The sequence below is a fragment of the Pygocentrus nattereri genome, chromosome 13, assembly GCF_015220715.1.
Source record: "Pygocentrus nattereri isolate fPygNat1 chromosome 13, fPygNat1.pri, whole genome shotgun sequence".
In the NCBI taxonomy this organism is placed as follows: domain Eukaryota; kingdom Metazoa; phylum Chordata; class Actinopteri; order Characiformes; family Serrasalmidae; genus Pygocentrus; species Pygocentrus nattereri.
This window is the reverse complement of record NC_051223.1, coordinates 10,938,226-10,959,905: the sequence shown is the minus strand read 5'-3', so window position 1 is coordinate 10,959,905 and position 21,680 is coordinate 10,938,226. Positions and strand designations below refer to the sequence as shown.

Here is a 21,680-nt window from a genome sequence, read left to right as displayed (position 1 = left end):
TAGTATGACAGATTTACAGACTTTAAAATGTGTGATTTTTTTGGTCTACTAATTGAAAATGGGCATTTTATGATGAATTTGTCTCATGAGACAATGCACACATCAGAGGAACTACCAGACATGCAAACTGTTCTTCTATTAACCGAGCTGAGGCCGAAGGACCATTTCTGAGGGATGCTGAAAATTGGTGACCCTCCATTGCCACTCTGTTAAACGGTGTAGCCAGATGTGATGACGCAGCGACTGTGAAAAAGGTCCGTTATTAAAATTCAGCTTTCAGGATTTCTAAGATTTGTGCAGGAAAACCCAGGGTTCAAACAAAAATTTGTGACTTTGCATAACATGCAAATTAGCTTAAAATCTATTGAGATTGTTATATGGCCAAAATAGCCATTTTATGGGTCATGACATAAATAATCAGGAGAAGAAAGAATTTTGTCTCCATGACATACGGCACAGAATCGCCGCCCTAAACGTACGGACATTTGCTATAGCGCCATCATCTGGCCGACTGGGCTGAGCTCGAGCACCTGATTAGCAAGACCGAGTTTCACCTATTGACCAAGTCAGGTCTGCACAACTTATGGATTGGTCTGCACGATTCATTTTAGCAGAGAAGAAGAAGAAGAAGAAGAAGAAGAAGAAGAAGAATCCTAACAATTACAATAGAGTTCCAGCACTTGTCCAGTGCTTGGACCCCTAATAACTACACAGCAAGCAGCCTGGGTTTGGTTCCCCAGGGTTCTTTCTGTCTGGCATTTGCATGTTCTCCTCTCCGTGGATTTCCTATCACATGCAGCGGACCCAACTGGACATGCTGAATTGCCCCTAGCGTGTGTGTGGCTGTCTGTCTATCTGTCTGTCTGCCCTGCGATGAACTGGCAACCTGTCCAGGGTGTATCAGCCTTCCACCTGATGACCACTGGGATAGGCTCCAACACCCCCCGCGACCCAGAAGGAGAAGCGGCTTAGAAGATGTGTTTGTGTGTGTGTGTGTGTGTGTGTGTCTGTCTGTCCTATGACAGACTGGTGACCTGCCCAAGGTGTTTAATTCCTTTTGCCCGATGACCTCTGGGAAAGGGTCCAGCTCCCCCAGAGGGACAGAACTCTTCAAAACTCTGGTGGACTCTGTTCCTACGGTAGGACTACATTTCCCAGAATGCCCAGGTTCCTCTTCTCCTGGATACATGTCAACTGTCAGAAGAAACCCAGAAACCATTAGTAAAACAGGAAAAGCGCTTAGCTGTAAAACCAGCAGGACCGAGATGTTTTTAAGTGACGCTGAGTAAGATTTATTTTAATTTATAGCATTTCTGTCCTTTACTGACGAACGAAGAACGGGGTTGACCTAGCTAAGCTAAGCTAACTTAGCTCAGTAACAGCTCAGCGCTGCTAACAGTTGTATCTGAACGACTGTTTGCGATGTAAGTCGTTTATAAGCTTTAACCAGTATAGAAAGGAATACGAAGTAATCGGAGTCAAATAATAGCGAAATAATTAGCTGGTTAGCGAGATAACCTAGTTAACTAGTTAGCTACCTTAACCCAGCAGTCCTGTGTGTTTTCTAGTAGGAAGCCTGGCTTGTTTGTTTACTTCTAAAATATGGCTTTTCACGAGTTCCTCAGTAAAGATACTCATGCTATAAAGGCCCATAAAGATACGGTTCTTTGCCTGGTACAGTGGCTCTTCAGATTGATGGAGTATGTGTTGTATATGGGTCTATATAGCACAAAAAAAAGGTTCTGTTGTTGTTGCAAGCTTGACATCGTCACTATAGAAGAACCTTTTTTTTTGGTGCTACATAGAACCATTTCTTATAGAGAACAGCACGTATCCATCAGTCTGAAGAACCATTTCACCATGCACCCTTAAATGCTCGTGGGTATATTTTTGTTTGTCCATCTGAATGGACATGACTCAGTCATAAGGCAAATTATTCAGTAACTGCATGAAAATTATTTACTTATTGATTGATTGTAAAAACCCCTCAAATGAACAGAACATGTATTTTATAATCTACATGTATCACTATATGCTTATAATTTACTGCTGAAAGCCAAAAATCTCAGACACTGTTTGTATTATTTTATAAAAGTAATGTTTACAGAGCAGATCACTGAACAGACGCCATCTGTTTATAGTTTATAGCCCAGATTTGGGGAAAAATGGGTCGACTTTAAGTAGAAAAACAGAGTTCAGCTTCTTTTATTATAAGGGTTTAAAATGACATCATCTATTTGACTGGAGAGAAAAGTTACAGCTTCATACGATGCCCAGCCTCTGAATGTAGCTTATGAAATATGAACGTTATGAAGAAGTGCATTTTGGAACCACCGGTGGTTCCAAGGAGTTTAAAGGGTTAAGCGTACAAATGGTGCCAAACAACCCTTGAAGGACAATCTTTTTTAAGAGCATAAGTTAGCCCAAGGCGTCAGAGTGTAACTGCTGCACCATTTAAAGTGGAATGGGAAACCCGTACAGGAAACCTGCTTGTTTGTTTGCATCTATGCTGCTCTTCAGTTATAAGATGTACTAGATAAACTGAGGCTAAATGCTTGCTGGCTCACTGAGAACCCCCAGTGCTGATGTGTGGCTGGGATAGAGCTAATCATTTTGAAGTAAAACACTCTTGAACATCTTCAGACACAACCCACCGCCTCTCCTGCAATCATTATGACTCCATTTACATCTGAGATGGAATCCGTCAGGAACATGCAATGCAAATCAGACATCGGCATAAGTGGGAATGATTTGGCCAACTCCAGCTATTCCACACCACTTCAGCTTCTCTCCCGCTCTCCTTTTGTCTTCCTGCAGCGCTGTGTGTGGGTGAGGGAGCTAATCCGGAGATGGAGGACTTCAGAAGGGCCTACCTGCGGCTGTGTAAGGAGGCCGGCTTGGAGCCCCAGGAATCGGTCCTGGTTCAGCTCCAGGCTGTGACCGGCGGAACCAGACTGGACCTGAGTGGGCAGAGTCTGACGGTGGAGTCGTGCGCCGTGCTGGGCAGGACGCTGCAGAAGGACACGCTGTTCACCGAGCTCGTGCTCCAGGACTGTATGCTCAGCGAGGAAGGTGAGTGGCCAGCAGGCTCGGAGAGGGACATGGATCATTGCACACAGACGCATGATCACAGGGTTAGGAATAGGGATCCCAGGGGTTGATGCCGATATCCGAAATGTTCCATGTATATCTGGTGAGGTATGTAATATATGAAATATGTAAAAAATATAGAAATGGAACTCAATCCATCTCAATATGTCATTCGTATATTCGTCTAAAATAGTGGTCAAATCTAATTATTAGGGATGCATGAAGATATCGGAATCAGACTGAAGTCATATTGAAATCGTTTGAGAGCTCATTAGCTAGATTAGAAATTAATATGAAGTAATGAGACATTATGTACTATGGTGTACCACAATATTATGCTAGCAAGGTACACACTTAAACAAGATGGTTAGTCAAGGGTTCTGCAGTAAAGAATGGGTTCTATATATAACCATGAACACTTAGAGAACCATGGGCATGATTAAAGAGTTATTTGCATCATGAAAGGGCTCTTCAGATTGATAGAGAATGTGTTGTATATGGTTCTATATAGCACCAAAAAGGGTTCTGCTGTTACCAATAGAAGAACCTTTTTGCTGCTATATAGAATTATTTTCAAAAAGGTTCTGTGTAGAACCATATACAACACATTGTCCATCAATCTGAAAAAATTCGCTATGCCACAAACCATTTAAGCGTTTTATATGGCACAAAAAAGGTTTTTTCTATTGTTACAGGCTTGATGTCATAAAAATAAAAGAACAATTTTTGGTATATATAGAACTGTTGTTCTAAAATAAGAACCATTGTCTTTACTAAAGAACCCATGAAGAACCATCTTTTTCAAGAGTGTACTTTTTACTCAACGAGCTTTAAGTGGGAAAATGTAGCATTAATTCGTAACACAGAGCTTTAAACCAATTGAAAGCAGTAAAACACCCGTGTGCTGTGACATCACAACCACAACAACCCAGAAAAGGTGGAAATGTGGGTCTTCTTGGTAAAAAAAAAACCCCGAAATAATAGACCTTAATTTATAGAACGCAATCACAGTATTGGTCAGAAAAATTGCATTGGGATGTTTTGCCCTTATCGTTCACCTCTATTAAATATTCTCATGTTAAACTTGGTAAGAGCAGCGGTGGACGAAGTACACAAATCATGTACTTGAGTTAAAGTAGAGACACCCAAGGTAAACTCCAGTAAAAGTAGAAGTTCCTCCCTTTAGACCTCCACTTGAATAAAATTACTAAAGTATTTACCTTCAAATGTACTTAAGTAGAAAAGTAAAAGTACTAAAAGAGTAATTATGGCTCTGATGTCCTGTTATCATTTTTATAACAAGACTCGCTTCACGAACACATTTTAGGTGAAAATCCTCCAGTGTCTCTCTTGGTAAACCAGTCTTTTAATAGAACGTCATTAATTAGTGACACTGACGTCTATTAAAATGATCATAAGCACAAAACACTGAAGGCAGACAGTTTCCATCAGGGAGAACCGAGTGGCTCTGAAATCACTTTTTACACACAAGCAAAGTTTCAGTTTAAGATTTATTTACAACTTAGTTCCAAGTTTAAGTTGAATAAAAACTGGATTTAAACTCAGGATCACAAATGAGCTTCCTTTACTATATTGATCTGTAGGTCTCTGTTCATAAACATAAACCAGCCCAAACTAATTTACTATAAAATGAAATGGTGTTTGTAGAAATTCAGAAAAAAGCCGCGTCAGTCACGACTGCATATGTGGACATATTTCTATATTGTGCTCTATTTACACAAAGTTAGGTTAGTTCATCATTTATGTTGAACAGACTCTCCCAAAATGTTACTCTGCTGTGCTGACATTGAACCGTGTGCTGCACTGGGTTGGTATGACCAACAGGTCAAAACCAGCTCTAAACAAAGTGACCGCTGTGCCCTGATTGGTGCTCTTGCTCTGCGCTTCTTTTGTTTTGACATGTTATGTTTTTATACACACAGAATCCAAAAGGAATGGCAGATTTCTCAAAATGTAGAGGAGGAAAAAGGAAGATCTTTGACTTTGAAATGTAGTAGAGTGAAATTAAAAAGTCGCCCAGAATGGAAAAACATCAGTACAGATACACAAAAAAATACTTAAGTACAGAAACTAATTACATTTACTTACTTACTGTCCACCACTGGGTTAGACATAACTGTAGGTAAAGTTATGTGAAGTTTAAATTTTGATTTAGATATATGAAGATTAATCTCTCAGCCCTGCAGCTGAGACTTTGATTGCCGTTTATACTCAGAGCCACCTGTTCTGGACGTGTCATTCACAGGCGCCAAGCTCTTCCTGAACGGGCTGTGTTCCAACACCACAGTTAGAGCGCTGGATCTGAAGGTAAGATACTCTCAGGATTTCACATATAGCCGTAGATACTGACCGTCAAAGGGTTGGGGTCACTTGACCTTTCAAAATAATGGGCCTCATTCTCTAATATCTTATCTGAGTTTGTCCTTAAGTGTTTTCTTAAGAAAGATCCTAAGAAAAAATCTCTGTCAGATTCATGTCGTGTTCCTTAACAGCAGAACTGTTGTCTCCTTTGTGCTCTTGAGTGTGTGTTGATTCTGTTCTTACCTGAGAACAAACCCCAGATAAGATTGTTTGAATGTCAGAATCTCAAAAGTATGTTTTGAGAAGAACTTTCTTAATGAGGCCCATTGTGTGTAACACATTTGTACTTACAATACAGCTGTACTTGTTTTCTTTGTTGGGTTGCAAGACATTAACATATAAAAATTCTAAGCAGGTTGGATTTGAGCAGAGTTATTATTATTAAAATTAACAGTATTATGAAAATGAAAAGGTAGAAAATGTAAAATTTTAAAATGTGGTCATAAAAAAAAATCAAAAATTTCCAAAAAGAGAAAAGCAAATTTAAAGCAGTAATATCCACTACAAAACAAATTCTTGCAAAAAAAAACTTAAAGAGGACATAGCCAACAGCCTGCTGTCCTGTTATTTTGTTATTTTACTTTATTTTTTATTTTATGGCTATTTTTATTTTGTGTTATTATTATTATTATTATTGTTATTATTATCAACAGAATCAAATTTTCCTTTGAATGCACCTCGATTTCTGACACGTCTTCTGTTTCAGGGAAACAATTTAAGAGGAGCTGGCGCAGAGGCTTTGGGGAAGTTGTTGGTGAGGAACAAGACGTTACGAAGGTAAACACACAGCTGTGTATCAAACAGAAGAATGCAATTACAGCTACTCCTCAGCTGTGGTTGATGTCCATAGTCAGACCAGATCATGTATACGATTTTCGGCTGTGGTCTTCTTTACAGGCTCGTTCTGGAGTGGAACGCTCTCGGCATGTGGGAAGAAGGTTTTTCTATTTTCTGTGAAGGTCTCGCCTCTAACAGTTGCCTCACCCAGCTTGACCTGCGCAACAACCAGATCAACCACCAGGGGGCAGCAGAGCTCGCCTTAGCTTTAAAAAGGAACTCAGTCCTCGAGGAGCTTGGTGAGAGTTAATACCGGTCGTCACCCAGTCCCTTATATTATTGTCCTTGATTCCTCCAAAAGCTTATTAGTGGCTTTGTAATGGTGTGGAGTTGTCAAAGCTGCACTACATGAGATTTTTTTATATAGAGTCAGAATCACTTTATTTCACCAAATATGTTGCACATAACAAGGAATTTGTCTTGGTGAGACACACATGTATGACATGTAACATACTAAACAGACCAGACAAACAAACAGACTACTAACAAATGTTAAACTAAAGAAAAAGTCAAATAAAATAATATAGAATCAAAATAGTTGCATATAGAACTAGAAAGGGAAAGTTTGTAAACAAACTAAGTTGTCTTAAAAAAGCCAGCTAATTACTTTAAAACTTAAACATTTTGGAAGACTGTTGATGGCCTTCCTGGAGCAAGGTCTGGGGGTAATGTGCGCCTGGTGGCTGCGCAGCCCACGTAACAGAAAAAGTAAAGAGGCAACGTAGGGGGACCATGTGGGCCCACCACCCGCAAGGTCCAGCATGGGGGAGCGGTGCAGTGCTGCACAGGCAGTGGGAGATTGCAGGGTGGCCCTTGGCAGCCTAGGCCCTTGCAGCAGAAACTGGCTCTTGGCATGTAGAATGTAACCTCACTGGGTGGGGGGGGGCCGGAGTTTGTGCCAGAGGTTGAGAGATAGTTGGGCTCACCTCCACCCACAGTGTCGGCTCTGGAATCAAACTCCTTAATAGGGGTTGGTCCCTCTCCTACTCAGGGGTTGCACAGGGTGAGAGGCACCGGGCAGGCAGCAGTGGGGATACTCATGAGTCCCTGGCTGGCAGCCGTGCAGTTGGGGTTTCTCCCGGTGGACGAGAGGGTCACCTCAATGTGAATTAAAATCGCAGAGAGGAAAACTCTGACTGTTGTGTGTGCTTATGCAGCCTTCTTGGAGTGAGTGGGCAGGGTTCTGGAAAGAATCCCGCCTACAGACTCCATAGTCTTACTGGGGGACTTCAATGCTCATGTTGGCAATGACTGGGAGAAATGGAGAGGCGTGATTGGGAAGAACGGCCTGCATGATCTAAACCCAAATAGTAAATTGTTATTGGACTTCTGTGCCAGGCATGGATTGTCCATAACGAACACCAAGTTCGAACGCAAGGATGTTCATAAGTGTACATGGTACCAGAGCTCCTTTGGTCAGGGTCAATGATCGACTTTGTTGTCATTTCATCTGACTTGGGACCATATATTCTGGACACTCGGATAAAGAAAGGTGCTGAGCTGTCAACTGATCACCATCTGGTGGTGAGTTGGATCAGATGGCAAGGAAAACTGATGGTCAGACCCAGTAGGCTCAAGTGAATAGTGAGGGTGTGCTGGGAACAACTGTCGGAGGCCCCTGTTCGGAATGATTTCAACTCCCACCTCCGGGAGAGCTTTTCTCATGTCCCTGGGGAGGTAGGGGATATGGAGTCTGAATGGACCCTGTTCAAAACCTCCATTGTGGAAGCTGCTGGGCATAGCTGTGGCCAAAAGCTTGTGGGTGCCTGTCGGGGTGGTAACCCAAGAACCCCCTGATGGACACCAGTGGTGAGGGAGGCCGTGAAGCTGAAGAAAGAGGCTTTTAGGGACTGGATGGCCCAAAGGACTCCCGACTCAGCAGAGAGGTACCGACAAGTGAAAAAGGTGGCAGCCGCAATGGTGACAGAAGCAAAATCCAGGGCGAAGGCATGGAGAAAGACTTTTGGTCTGCTTCAAGGAGGCTCTGGACAACTGTCTGGCAACTCAGGAGTGGTCGGGTTGGCTGCGCCCAAGCTGTATTTGGAAATGGGGGAGAAACTCTGACTTCAAATGAGGATATTGTTGGTTGGTGGAAGGAGCGATTTGAAGAACTCATTAATCCAGTGGATATGCCTCCTTCACAGGAGCCAGGGCCAGAAGCCTCTGGCAGGTCAAGCTCCATTTCCCTGGTGGAGGTCACTGAGGTCATTGGCAAGCTCTTCAGTGGCAAGGCACCGGGGGTGGATGAGATTTGTCCGGAGATGCTTAAGGCTCTGGATATTGTGGGGCTGACATGGCTGACGCGCCTCTGCAATATTGCATGGACCTCAGGAACAGAAACCTTGGACTGGCAGGCCCGGGGTGATGGTCCCCATTTTTAAAAAAGGGGACCGGAGGGTGTGTGCCAACTATCAGGGTATCACACTGCTCAGCCTCCCTGGGAAAATCTATGCCAAGGTGCTGGAAAGGAGACTCCAACTGATAGTTAAACCTCAGATTGAGGAGGAACAATGTGGATTCCGTTCCGGCCGTGGAACAATGGACCAGCTTTTGTTGTGATTGTTGAGGAGGCATGGGAGTTGGCCAACCCAGTCTACATATGTTTTGTGGATTTGGAGAAGGCTTACAACCGGGTTTCCTGAGGTATCTTGTAGGAGGTCCTCCGGGAGTATGGGGTACCAGGGCTACTTCTCCGGGCCATTCGATCTCTGTACTCCCAGAGTGAGAGCTGTGTTCGTATGCTCAGCATTAAGTCGGACCCTTTCAGTGTTAGCATTGGGCTCCAGCAGGGTTGTGCCCTGTCTCCACTCCTGTTTGTGATATTCTTGGACAGGGTGTCAAGGCGTAGCCAAGGTCAGGAGGGCATTATGTGTGGAGGCCGGAGGGTGGCGTCTCTGCTATTTGCAGACGATGTTGTTCTTTTAGCTGAATCACATGGATGACTCCAGCGCTCACTGCAGTGTGAAACGGTTGGTATGCGGATCAGCACCTCCAAATCTGGTCCATGGTCTTAGCCCAGAAATGGATGGCATGCCCACTCCAGGTAAGGGGAAAGGACTTGCCCCAGGTGGAGGAGTTTAAGTATCTCAGGGTCTTGTTCACGAGTGATGGGAAGAGGGATCATGAGATCGGCGACAGGTGGCAGCAGTAATGCGGTCACTGTACCGGACTGTAGTGGTGAAGAGGGAGCTGAGCCACAAGGCAAAGCTCTCTGTTTACCGGTCGGTCTAGGACCCGCTAGAGGGATTATATCTCCAAGTTGGCCTGGGAGCAGCTTGGGGTCCCTGGGAATGAGCTGGAGGAAGTTGCAGGGCAGAGGGTCATCTGGGATTCTCTGCGCTCCCAACTGATACCGCGACCCTATCTGGATTAAGCAGTTAACGATGATGATGATGATGTTGATGGTTGCCAAAGTGTTGCTTAGATGTTGCTAGGCGGTTTCTACAGTATCCAGGGTTTATTGGATTTCGTTGTTACCTTAAATGCACTACTACTTTAGATTCACTGCCATCTTAACTTCAATAATACCTTGAATTTACCCACGCTACTTTAATTTACCCAGTGCAGCTTTAAGTATTTTTTTTTTATAGGCTTATGTTTCTCACACCATTTGACATCCAGTTATCTCCAAACGTGGACTAAAGTACATTAGCATAGCTAAAAACACTAGTAGCCAGAATTTAATCCACACTTTTGTTCTTTTTAATATTTAACGCTTTATCAAACATCTGTCACTATAGAGTAAAATGTTCCATAGCATCGAGAATAAAATAAATGAATATCTAGAATATCTCATATTTGAAAAGTAGTGATAAAAATAGCTACGCATAGTAATTTTGAGTTAAGAAATTATTATAAATAGATAATTAAATCTATTGTTTAATAAGGTATGCTATTTCTTACTTTAGCTCTTGTAAGTAAACCTTTAAAAGATTAAATTTTGCTGCCTACTAAATTAGATTCCAAATGAAATTATATTGTTATTGAATAAGCAGTATTAATTTAATACCTAATAACTGATTCCAAACTTGTGACCTTTTGTGTGTGTGTGTGTGTGTGTGTGTGTGTGTGTGTGTGTGTGTGTGTGTGTGTGAGACAGATCTGCGGTGGAATAACATTGGCTTACTGGGCGGTCGCTCCTTGCTAGATGCTCTGCAGCAGAACCGCACTGTTCTCCAGGTTGAGATGGCCGGCAACAACATCCCCAGCGACATCCTCAGAGCCATCGGTCAGATACAGTCAACACGTCACAGCACTAAGGCACAGATAACTGAGCATTGTAGGACTTTCATGCTTGGTTTTCTGTGCAATGTGAACACATCAGGTGGCTCTGACCCTCTAAATGGTCCCAAAAATGAACCGAATTCAGATCACCTCACACGACTAGGAGTTCAATCTCATAAGTGACTGAAATCGCTGTAAATCAGTGTCAACAAGGGGCTATCTGAGTTCTAAACGAGTTCTCATCACTGCTAAAGAAGACCTGAAAGACAACCTAGCCCCTTTTAAGCTCATCTTACGTGGTGAACACAAAAAAGTGGTCCTTTATAGGTTCCCTGGTCATTTTCTGGTCGAGTTCTGGTCATTAAAAAGCAACTGTATGTGAAAACACCAAAGTTATAATCTGAAAAATCAGTTTTACGGTTTTCCTTCTCAAATTGTGCTGATCAGCCAAGGCAGGTTTGATGTCCTTGAAGAACCATCTTTTTAAGCATGTACATTATCCTAAAACGAAATAACATAATTAACAGCAGAGAAACGTTGTGCATTTTGGCCGTTCTTATTGACGGTACAGGCCACACATCCTCATTTTGACCTTGTTTCTTCAGAGCAGTCTATGGAGCACAACGCAGACCGGCAGTCCGCTCTGAGAGAGAGCCGCTCCAGAACCCAGGTGCTCAGCAAGGAGATCCAAAATCTAAAGGTGGAGAAGGGCCGGCAGGTCAGTGCTGCTGGGAATCGTAGGCTTGAGTTCTTTTCCTTGTATGGTTGGTTTTGGTCTCTAACTCTCTTTTTAATGGGTCTTTTTAGTTTGTAAGTCTGATGGAGACCATCGATAAACAGAGGGAGGAGATGGGGAGAAGCAGTAGGTGAGTTCTACTGTAAATCTTTAGAGCTGTGGTCAGCAAACCTCCTGCTGGAGATCCACCTTCCTGTAGGTTTCAACTCCAGATCTTCAGTCTTTGTCCTTCAGCTAATCAGTTACTTCTGAATACTAGAATTAGATGGATCAGATGGGGTGAAGAGCTGAAGACTGCAGGTTGGTATATCTACAGAAACTGTGCTGATTCAGAACAATGTAAAGCAGTAAATAAGAGGGAGCATAATGTACATATATTATATAGATATATTATTCATTGATAAATTGTAAACTTAGTTTTATTATCTGTCCAATGTAGGAACTACACGGTCGGAACAAAAAGTCAAATGCTTTAAATGAATTAATTAATGTAACTGTTTTGTTCAAGTAATTTTGGAGCATTTCTGTTGGTCTGTTCATCATTATTTTCACAAAGTGTAGGGGAAACTGGTAGAAAAGTCAAAATGACATGAATGGAGACATTATATACATGCATATACATACACATTGGGATCCAAAAGTCTTTGAACATTAACAAAAATGCTTCAATTTTGCATTCTAATTTAATGCAGTTTTTAATTACAAATTATATTATCAGTATAACAATCTGAGTGATCAGTAGAATCTTTGAAATTTCAACCTGAATTCCAGAATTTTTCAGGGTGTAACCCTTTTTTAACACACACACACACACACACACACACACACACACACATATATACATATATATATATATATATGTGTGTGTGTGTGTGTGTGTGTTCCAGTTTTTGGCATAATTTAAAAATGCCTTTTGCTCTTTACATTGAGTGTAAATTTCGCAATGGATGGACCAAAAGAAACGGTACAAAATTGCTTGGAAAAAAGAGTCTGGTTCCATTGACTTACAATATAGATAATTAAGTACTTACTTCTTCTGTAAAGTTACCACTTTGGATGTATATTTATATATGTACATAAGGTAACATAAGATAAGATAATCCTTTATTAGTCCCACAATGGGGAAATTCTCAGCAGTTTTACAGCAGTGAAGGGACGGCAACAAAAAAAGAGAAGTAACAAGCAAGTAATTAACTTTGTTAAGTAACTTAACAAGGTTTTTTTTTACAGATTGTTACTTGTTACTATATATGTATGTATATATTTAATATAATTTTTTCTTCTTCATATGTCATATTCACCATAAGATACAAATTATTGGTTATAGTTATATATAGCTATATATAGCTGTTGTGTAAGGAATTCTCTATTTCCACATCTCTAATAAAATATCTATAAAATGAAATATTTCCAATCCTACAAGCATAATATAAGATGCATTATGCTGGTGAGTAATATATGCCATAGATTATGATTAATGAACATAGACTTGCATGTCTTCTTTCAGAAATTCATCGATGCGTCTAGGGCAGCTACAAGAAGCTCTACATGAACGGAAGTCAGCTGTGAACTCTCTCACAGCCAAGTAAGCCGCTCGCACACTTCAGCCATGCTATAATATCTTGCCTTTATGTCAGTTTCAGTGAGCCTTGTGCTTTCTGTTGTTTTTCTGTCCTAGTGAAAGGTCGGCTCTTACACTGTGTGTAGAGGATTTTCCGTTTTCTTGCAATATGGGCAAATGTTTAAATGTACACCATTGTGTAATGGTTGTTTTGGCTGGTCAGGCTGCAGATGACCGAAGCTGCACTGGCTCTGTCTGAGCAGAAGGTCAATAACCTGGGAGACCTGCTGACCAGACTGAAGCTGGAGAAGACTGAGCTCATGGACCGGCAGTCCAGAGAACTAAAGAAACTTCAAGAGGTGATGCATGACATTTAAAGTGGTAGTTCAGCAAAAAATCTAATTTATGCAGTTTTGCTCTTAATATTCCCAAGACATGTTTAATTTGGACAAAAATAACTTCTTTAGCGTTAGACTGGAGCTACGATGCTGATGTAGCTAACAACTAATGAAATTAGCGTGGTGCTAACTGCATGAAGAAGACATCAAAGATGTCAAACCTCAAAACATTTCAATATATCTTACATTTTTGTTTCCCTGTGGCCAACATATTACGCATAAATGTTTTTATGTACCAAACATACTCGTAATTCACGTTTACATGACCAAATTAAACAAGCTGTTAATGTGCCTGCTGTTACATGCTATTAATATGTAAATTAACTGTTCTGATTGGCTGCCCTGTGTTGTGCATCTGCTGTAGGTAGAACGGGGTATACACCAATCAGCCATCACATCATGACCACCTACATGTTTCTACTCTTGTTTCTGCTCTTTGTCCATTTTATCAGCTCACTTACTGAATATCTGCACTTTGTAGTTCTACAGTTACAGACTGCAGTCCATCTGTTTCTCTGATACTTTGTTACCCTGTTCTTCAGTGGTCAGGACCCCCATGGACCCTCACAGAGCAGGTACTATTTGGGTGGGGGATCATTCTCAGCACTGCAGTAACACTGACGTGGTGGTGGCGTATTAGTGTGTGTTGCGCTGGTCTGAGTGGATCAGACACAGCAGTGCTGCTGGAGTTTTTAAACACCTCAGTGTCGCTGCTGGACTGAGAATAGTCCATCAACCAAAAATATCCAGCCAACAGTGTCCTGTGGGCAACGTCCTGTGACCACTGATGAAGGACTAGAGAATGACTAACAGAAACTGTACAGCAGCAGATGATCTATTGTCTCTGACTTTACATTGACAAGGTGGACCGACAAGATAGGAGTGTCTGATAGAGTGGACAGTGAGTGGACACAGTGTTTATAAACTCCAGCAGCACTGCTATGTCTGATCCGCTCGTACTAGCACAACACACACTAACACGCCACCACCATGTCAGTGTTACTGCAGTGCTGAGAATGACCCACCACCCAAATAGTACCTGCTCACCCAAATAGTACCTGCTCTGTGAGGGTCCTTGGGGGTCCTGACCACTGAAGAACAGGGTAACAAAGTATCAGAGAAACAGATGTAACTGTAGAATTACAAAGTGGAGCTATACAGTAAGTGGAGCTGATAAAATGGACATTGAGTGTAGAAACAAAGAGGTGGTCAGAATATTATGCCTGGTCGGTGTATGTAAATGTGTTGGTTTTTCAAGAGCTCACAAAAACATTGAATTCAAAACAAGCAGCTTATTTTTCATATTTGGGCGGTGTGTCCTGGGGAATGACTTGATTTTGGGGTCACTGTATGGCTCACTGTTATCTATAAACGTAGACTATAGAACATGTTTATAGATAGCAGTATGTAATAATCACGTTTATTAGACATTCTTTAACAGCTCCACGCAGTTTGAGGCGAGTCTGTGATGATTTAGACATACAGTTAGTATCAATATATGCATGTGGGTTTTCCATATGGGCTAAAGGGGGTGTAAAGTAGATTTTTTGAAAGTCTGTTGTTTAATTCTGACTGAACCTTTTGATCTAAATATTGATGTTCAGTATTAATGGATGTTGGTGATGGGTTTGTGTTCAGGAGAGTGTGCTGCGAGAAGGGAAGCTTTTAAGGGAGACCAACAGTCTGTCTGAGAAGAACCACCAACTGAAGAACAAGGTACAGGAGCTGCAGGTGGTGTATTCTTATGTGTTTTGATATGTATGTTAACGTGAGGATCTTCTACCTGCAGCTGGACGAGAGTGATCGACGATGCACAGCTCAGCAAGATCAGATCTTTGAGCTGAAGCAGGAGCTCACAAACTCCACTGGAGAACTGAAACTCCGTTTGGCCCAGGCTGAGGGTACCACCATCTTACATGCACAGACACAGCATCTCTGCAACCTGAGGCTTAATGAGGTTTATTACACTGAGGTTTATTACACTGAGGTTTATTACACTGAGGTTTGAGAAGGTTTATTATACAGACATTTATTACACTGACGTTTGAGAAGGTTTATTACACTGTTTATTACTCTGAGGTTTATTACACTAAGGTTTATTACACTGAGGTTTATTACACTGAGGTTTATTACACTGAGGTTTATTACACTGAGGTTTGAGAAGGTTTATTACACAGACATTTATTACACTGACGTTTGAGAAGGTTTATTACACTGTTTATTACTCTGAGGTTTATTACACTAAGGTTTATTACACTGAGGTTTATTATACTGAGGTTTGTTACACTAAAGTTTATTACACTGAGGTTTAATGAGGTTTATCACAGTGAGGTTTATTACTCTGAGGTTTATTACACTGAGGTTTATTACACTGAGGTTTGTTACACTGAGGTTTGTTACACTAAAGTTTATTACACTGAGGTTTAATGAGGTTTAACACAGTGAGGTTTATTACTCTGAGGTTTATTACACTGAGGTTTATTACACTGAGGTTTATTACACTGAGGTTTGTTACACTGAGGTTTGTTACACTAAAGTTTATTACACTGAGGTTTAATGAGGTTTAACACAGTGAGGTTTATTACTCTGAGGTTTATTACACTGAGGTTTGTTACACTGAGGTTTACTACACTGAGGTTTATTACACTGAGGTTTGTTACACTGAGGTTTGTTACACTGAGGTTTGATGAGGTTTATCACACTGAGGTTTATTACTCTGAGGTTTGTTACACTGAGGTTTGTTACACTGAGGTTTATTATTCTGAGGTTTATTACACTGAGGTTTATTACACAGAGGTGTGTTGCACTGAAGTTTATTACTCTGAGGTTTATTACACTGAGGTTTGTTACACTGAGGTTTATTACACTGAGGTTTGTTACACTGAAGTTTATTACACTGAGTTTTAATGAGGTTTATCACAGTGAGGTTTATTACTCTGAGGTATATTACACTAAGGTTTATTACACTAAGGTTTATTACACTGAGGTTTATTACACTGAGGTTTATTACACTGAGGTTTATTACACTGAGGTTTATTACACTGAGGTTTGTTACACTGAAGTTTATTACACTGAGGTTTGTTACGCTGAAGTTTATTACACTGAGGTTTAATGAGGTTTATCACACTGAGGTTTAAGGAAGTTTATTACATTGAGGTTTAATGAGGTTTATCATACTGAGGTTTATCACTGAAGTTTAAGGAAGTTTATTACACTGAGGTTTATTACGCTGAGGTTTAAGGAAGTTTATTACACTGAGGTTTATTATGCTGAGGTTTATTATGCTGAGGTTTATTACACTGAGGTTTAAGGAAGTTTATTACACTGAGGTTTATTATGCTGAGGTTTATTACACTGAGGTTTATTACACTGAGGATTATTACACTGAGGTTTAAGGAAGTTTATTACACTGAGGTTTGTCACACTGAGGTTTATTATGCTGAGGTTTGTCACACTGAGGTTTACTATGCTGAGGTTCATCATACTGAGGTTCAATGAAGTTTGTTAAACTAAGATGTTTTTTTTTTCTTCATTAGAGCGCTTGGACATGGAGAAGAGAAGATCCAAACAAGCTCTTGAAGACATGGACAGTTTACGACAGAAAGAGGTAAATCTTCATGAATATGTGGAATCTGCTGTCAAAACAGCCATTATATGTACGAGTTTGATATAAGATAATCCACTTTCATTAAAAAGTTGAAAATTTCCGAATTATTGATGGTACATTTTGCATTTTTCCATGGTTGTCTGGATGATGCTTAGGTATTAGAAGCGTAAAAGCGATTGGAAAACTTTGAATGAAATAATTTCATGCAAGCAGATCAAAAGGTTACCATGAAATTATTCATAAGAACATTTCTGTGTGTTTTGTTGGGCTTTTTTTCCTCTCTTCTTTAGGTAGATCAAGTCAACAGACACCTGGAGGAGAGTGAGAGGGCTCTACAAGATCGTATTCTCAAACTGGAGGGCCAGCGGATCCAGCTGGAGGAGGTCAGATTAACTCAAATCAAGCTTTGATCTTTGGTTGGTTTGGTTCTATTTTATTTTAAGGGGGAAAAGTAACATTAGAACGTTTGACTTAGACTAAAAGATTGACAAGTTTTCGGGATTTTGATGTGAAAGAATGCAGTTTGGCCAGCCTGTTGTCCTCGTGCAGGAGCTGAGCCGAGTGAAGGCCGCTATGGTGACCGAGAGAGCGCAGGCGGAAGAAGAGCTGGGGAAAGTGCGAACGCAAGTGCGCCTAGAGGAGGTTTGGAGCTCTACATTACATAAATACATTGTTGTTTTTGGAAAGAACCAGGAATGAGTAGCTAACAAACATCTTGTAAGCGAACGCAGATGCTGGAGAATCTTTAAAGCCATTTCTATGGATATTAGGACTCAATGGCAATATAACGTACAGTGTTCTTCAAACTGAGGTTCACAGGTCAATGATGATTTAGAGCAAAACAATAAAATGTTCAGTTCTATGAAATAATGAAACTAGTCCACAATAAAGACAGAAACCGCTTCGTCTGTACAGCTAAATCCAATAAAGTGTGGAGAAATTCACTCCTTTTTGAGTGTTCACTCAGTGCTAATGCGTTAGCTTGAGGCTAAAATATAAGGTCATGGCTAGTATGTTAGCTTGGGGCTAACCTATTAGGTAGTGGCTAAAGTGTTAGCTCTGTGCTAAAATATTAGGCTGTGGCTAGCATGTTAGCTCGGAGCTAAGCTATTAGGTCATGTTAGCTCAGGGCTAACCTGTTACATTCTGGCTAGCATGTTAGCTCGAGGCTAACCTATTAAGTCCTGGCTAACATGTTAGCTTTGGGCTAACCTAGTAGGCTGTGGCTAACGTGTTAGCTCGGGGCTAACATATTAGGCTGTGGCTAGCATGTTAGCTCGAGTCTAACTTAACACATCCTGGCTAACGTATTAGCTTTGGGCTAACCTACTAGGCTGTGGTTAGCACGTTAGCATGGGGCTAGCCTATTAGGTCGTGGCTAGTATTAGAACTGAATGTGCTCATTCCTGTGCTGAATGCTGAAATATTTAAATGTCCTCTGTTCTGATTGGCTGTCTGTGCCTTATTCACTAAGCAATCTGGTTACAAATGCAGAACAAACTATTTAAATTAAGACTGAAATCCTTCATATACAGTATATAGACTTCGCATATATTAAGTTTTGTATGCCTTGTATGATTTTGATATTAAAGGCTTTGTTTCTGGTGACAGAAGGATCTCCAACTAAGACATTATTTATTCACACCTGCAGCAGCAGCATCTGAGCAGCATGGAGGAGAAGCTCCGGAGCGCACGTCAGTCCCGGGATGAGGCTCAGAGCCACTGTGCCCAGCAGAAACAGACCATCACCGAGCTGCATGCACGCGTAGGCCAGCAGAGCATCGAGATGGATGCCCTGCGGCGTAGGATAGACGAGCTGCAGCAGGTGAATGAATTGAATTCAGAACCATCAGCCAACTTTGTTTTGCACACCGTGGAATTAGACCTCTGTATTTAACCCATCCGTACAGTGAAACACCACATACAGACTAGGGGGCAGTGAGCACACTTGCCCAGAGCAGTGGGCAGCTCTATCCACGGTGCCTGAAGACCAGTTGGAGGTTAGGTGCCATGCTCAAGGTACCTGACAGTCATGGACCGTCAACTGCAGATGGGATGACGGGAATCAACGGGAATCAAATTGGCAACCTTCCGGTCACAGGGCCGGTTCACTGAGCTCCAGCCAATGACTGCCCTATATATATATATATATATATATATATATATATATATATATTTATATATATATATTTATATATATATATATATATATATGTATATATATATATATATATATATATATCGACATAAATGTACTATTACAATAATAATAATAATAACCATTTTTCTAGAGCATGTTTCATACAAGTGGCATGTGTTATATTTTAGGAATAGCAATAAAGGAAAAATTAAGTTAAATACATGAAAAGAAAAAAAACTGGGTCAGTAAATTATGTTAATAAATAAATAACATTGCTGTCAGCTTTGCTCTGTCTCTGCCTGTACAGTAACTAATGAAAAAAGACATGTGATTAAAGTAGCCCTGTGAGGCCACGTAGATGAAGCTTCCATCCTTCCAGTAGCACAACTCTGTTCTTTGTCTGCAGGATCTGGCAGGGAAGGAGCAGGAGAAGATGGCAGAGGTGACGCGGGTCAGGGTGGAGCTGCAGGAGCAGATTGGCCACCTTCAGGCGGAGCGGACAGCTCAGAGCGGCCTGAAGGAGAAGATCGCTGCCCTGGAGAGAGAAATGAAGGGTAAGAGATAAAAACAGTTTATATCCTGTTAGAAATAAAGGTTCTGAACATTTTTCCTTCATCAAGGTTCAAACAGTCTAAATGTTCCCTCAAAGCTCCAGCAGTGGTTTTAAGGTCTGATTGTGAAGCGTAAATCATTTTTTTCCAGGTGAAAAGTTGGTATTAGTACCTTTTCATAACCGAATGTTTTAAAACAGAATAGTAGAATAAAAGCCTGGAGGCGAGGCAGGGTGTGTGGAGTCAGTACAGCTTAGAACAGATCATTTCTGTGGATTATGGTTCAGTTATGTTCCCTGAATAAAGGGACTGAGATGGAGCCTTCAGGAAACCACCCCAGTGATGAGAGGGGAACTGACCCAGAGACAGTCTAGTACCTTTATTTCTGAGAGTGTGAGTGGAAACCAAGCTACATCAGCCTGTTTTGGATTCCTTATTTTTGTGATGTACTTATATCCACATATTCTGGCCACAGCAGGTCAGCCTACCCCTACGCAGTGAACTTATAAGGAGTGTTAGAAGTTGTTATAATTCTGTCTTATTTCTTCATTCAAATCTCACTGAATCTGTAATATAAAAGTTATCATACACACGTTTTGTAAAGGCTGCACTACATTAGATCATTTTTGTGTGTGTGTGTGTGTGTGTGTATGTGTTTTTGCTGTACAGCTCTTGGTGCCTCCCACCGCGAGGCTCTTCTGGACAAAGAGAGCGAGATCTCGTCTCTGCTGGAGCGCCTGCGTATGAAGGAGGGAGAGATTCAGCGCATGCGCGAGGACGAGGCGCAGAGAGCCAGCTTCCTCCAGAATGCGATCCTTACCTACGTCCAGGGCTCACCGCTCGGACATTACAGCCCCAAAAAGTGACCGCCAGCCCTCCCCAACGAACACAGTCAGCATTACGATCACGCACTTCCTCTCATGTCAGCTGGACATCGACTTATCTGATCAGTAAACACTCCTGGCTGGTTTTGAGGATATTTGATGTGCAGATTTGTACATTGTTTTGTACATTTTTTAGTTTTGAAAGTTTCTGGTTTGGACCAGAGGATGTAAAGTGCAGCTGCTTGACATGGCTTTGCATTTGGTCACTGTTGTAACCGAACTCCGTATCTCTGACATGCTAACTTACAGGAGAAACATGTTCTTAAAGGGGAATTCCACCCATTTTGTAAAATTTCCACATAACTCACCGTGTGAGGTGTAATCGGAGAGATTCAGATCGGTTTGTTGTAAAATGGCTTAGATGTCTTGACAGTGGTGGTGATAGGAACCAACACAAATACATTTTATTTACCATCCAGAACCACCAGAGAACCTACACGAGTCTTCTGAATTTATATGGAATCTTGATGATGGAAAATAGTGGAAAATCTGGAATAATAAGGTTTCCTTGAGGACTGTTTTACTGCACAGCGCCCTGCATGTCTCCCTCCACCATGAATGGAGTTTAAGTTCTCTAAACTATCATAAAACAGCGTCTCAGTCATCAGGCAGTAAATTCATAACCATTTCATGTAGGAACTTTCTGTTAGGGAGCTTTTAGAGGGGCACGTCTGGTTCCTATCACCACCACTGTAAACAGTTCTGACTTGGTAATTTTCTCTAGATGAGAACATTATTAGGATATTGGAATTTCCCTTTAAGCTGGAGTTATGAGCTTTGGTTAAGACAGCGATGATAAACTTATCTAAGTGGTGCCCTGTGTGGTATTTTTCTCTTTAATATGAATAAATTATATTCAGATAATTTGAACCTCTTCATTGAATCCAGCCGGTATCTCAGGATAAACAAACGCAAGCCAGGCTCCTTTAGAACCAATGCAGCAAATCTGTACTCGATCCTTATTTTTGTGCAAACAGAAAAATTATGATCTTTATGAAGTCTGTGTCTTGTCTGCTGGCAGTTGCTGTGAGCCAGATCATTTTTAAATATTTTATACATGATTATTTTCTTGTATGGACTGTTTTTATACAATAAAATGTTTACAGAAATTGGTCAGTATGTTGGGTTTTTTTTGTAGATACACATAATCTGGTCCGTTTAACAACTTACCTTCAGGAACCCAGGGCAAACCGCACCAGCATATGGTCTCACAAGTGGTCTGAGGATCTCCTCTCGGTACCTAATGGCAGTCAGGCTACCTCTGGCGAGC

At 41.2% G+C, this 21,680-nt stretch overlaps 1 protein-coding gene across 2 annotated transcripts; it reads left to right on the top strand.

Annotated features, from left to right (window-relative positions):
- The first annotated feature begins 1,148 nt into the window (after nt 1-1,148).
- Nucleotides 1,149-21,519, top strand: lrrc45 (leucine rich repeat containing 45). 2 transcript variants are annotated; one of them, XM_017725377.2, is made up of 18 exons: nt 1,149-1,285; nt 2,818-3,072; nt 5,357-5,418; nt 6,179-6,249; nt 6,370-6,548; nt 10,409-10,537; nt 11,139-11,251; nt 11,341-11,399; nt 12,777-12,854; nt 13,054-13,189; nt 14,867-14,944; nt 15,018-15,129; nt 16,765-16,835; nt 17,126-17,218; nt 17,385-17,477; nt 18,487-18,660; nt 19,382-19,529; nt 20,196-21,519. In XM_017725377.2, the coding sequence occupies exons 2-18, from the start codon at nt 2,850-2,852 to the stop codon at nt 20,390-20,392; spliced, it is 2,016 nt and encodes a 671-aa protein (XP_017580866.2). In that variant the 5' UTR covers nt 1,149-1,285; nt 2,818-2,849; the 3' UTR covers nt 20,393-21,519. The 2 variants fall into 2 exon arrangements, with proteins under 2 accessions (XP_017580866.2, XP_017580867.2); XM_017725378.2 differs by lacking the exon at nt 1,149-1,285 and adding an exon at nt 1,286-1,424.
- The last annotated feature ends 161 nt before the right edge of the window (nt 21,520-21,680 follow it).

What these genes read in the sequence shown, in the direction of transcription:
- lrrc45 (XM_017725377.2), top strand. Translation starts at nt 2,850, where the DNA reads ATGGAGGACTTCAGAAGGGCCTACCTGCGGCTGTGTAAGGAGGCCGGC. An exon ending in CTGTATGCTCAGCGAGGAAG is followed by an intron (nt 3,073 to 5,356) that starts GTGAGTGGCCAG and finishes TGTCATTCACAG; the next exon opens with GCGCCAAGCTCTTCCTGAAC. An exon ending in AGCGGATCCAGCTGGAGGAG is followed by an intron (nt 17,219 to 17,384) that starts GTCAGATTAACT and finishes GTCCTCGTGCAG; the next exon opens with GAGCTGAGCCGAGTGAAGGC.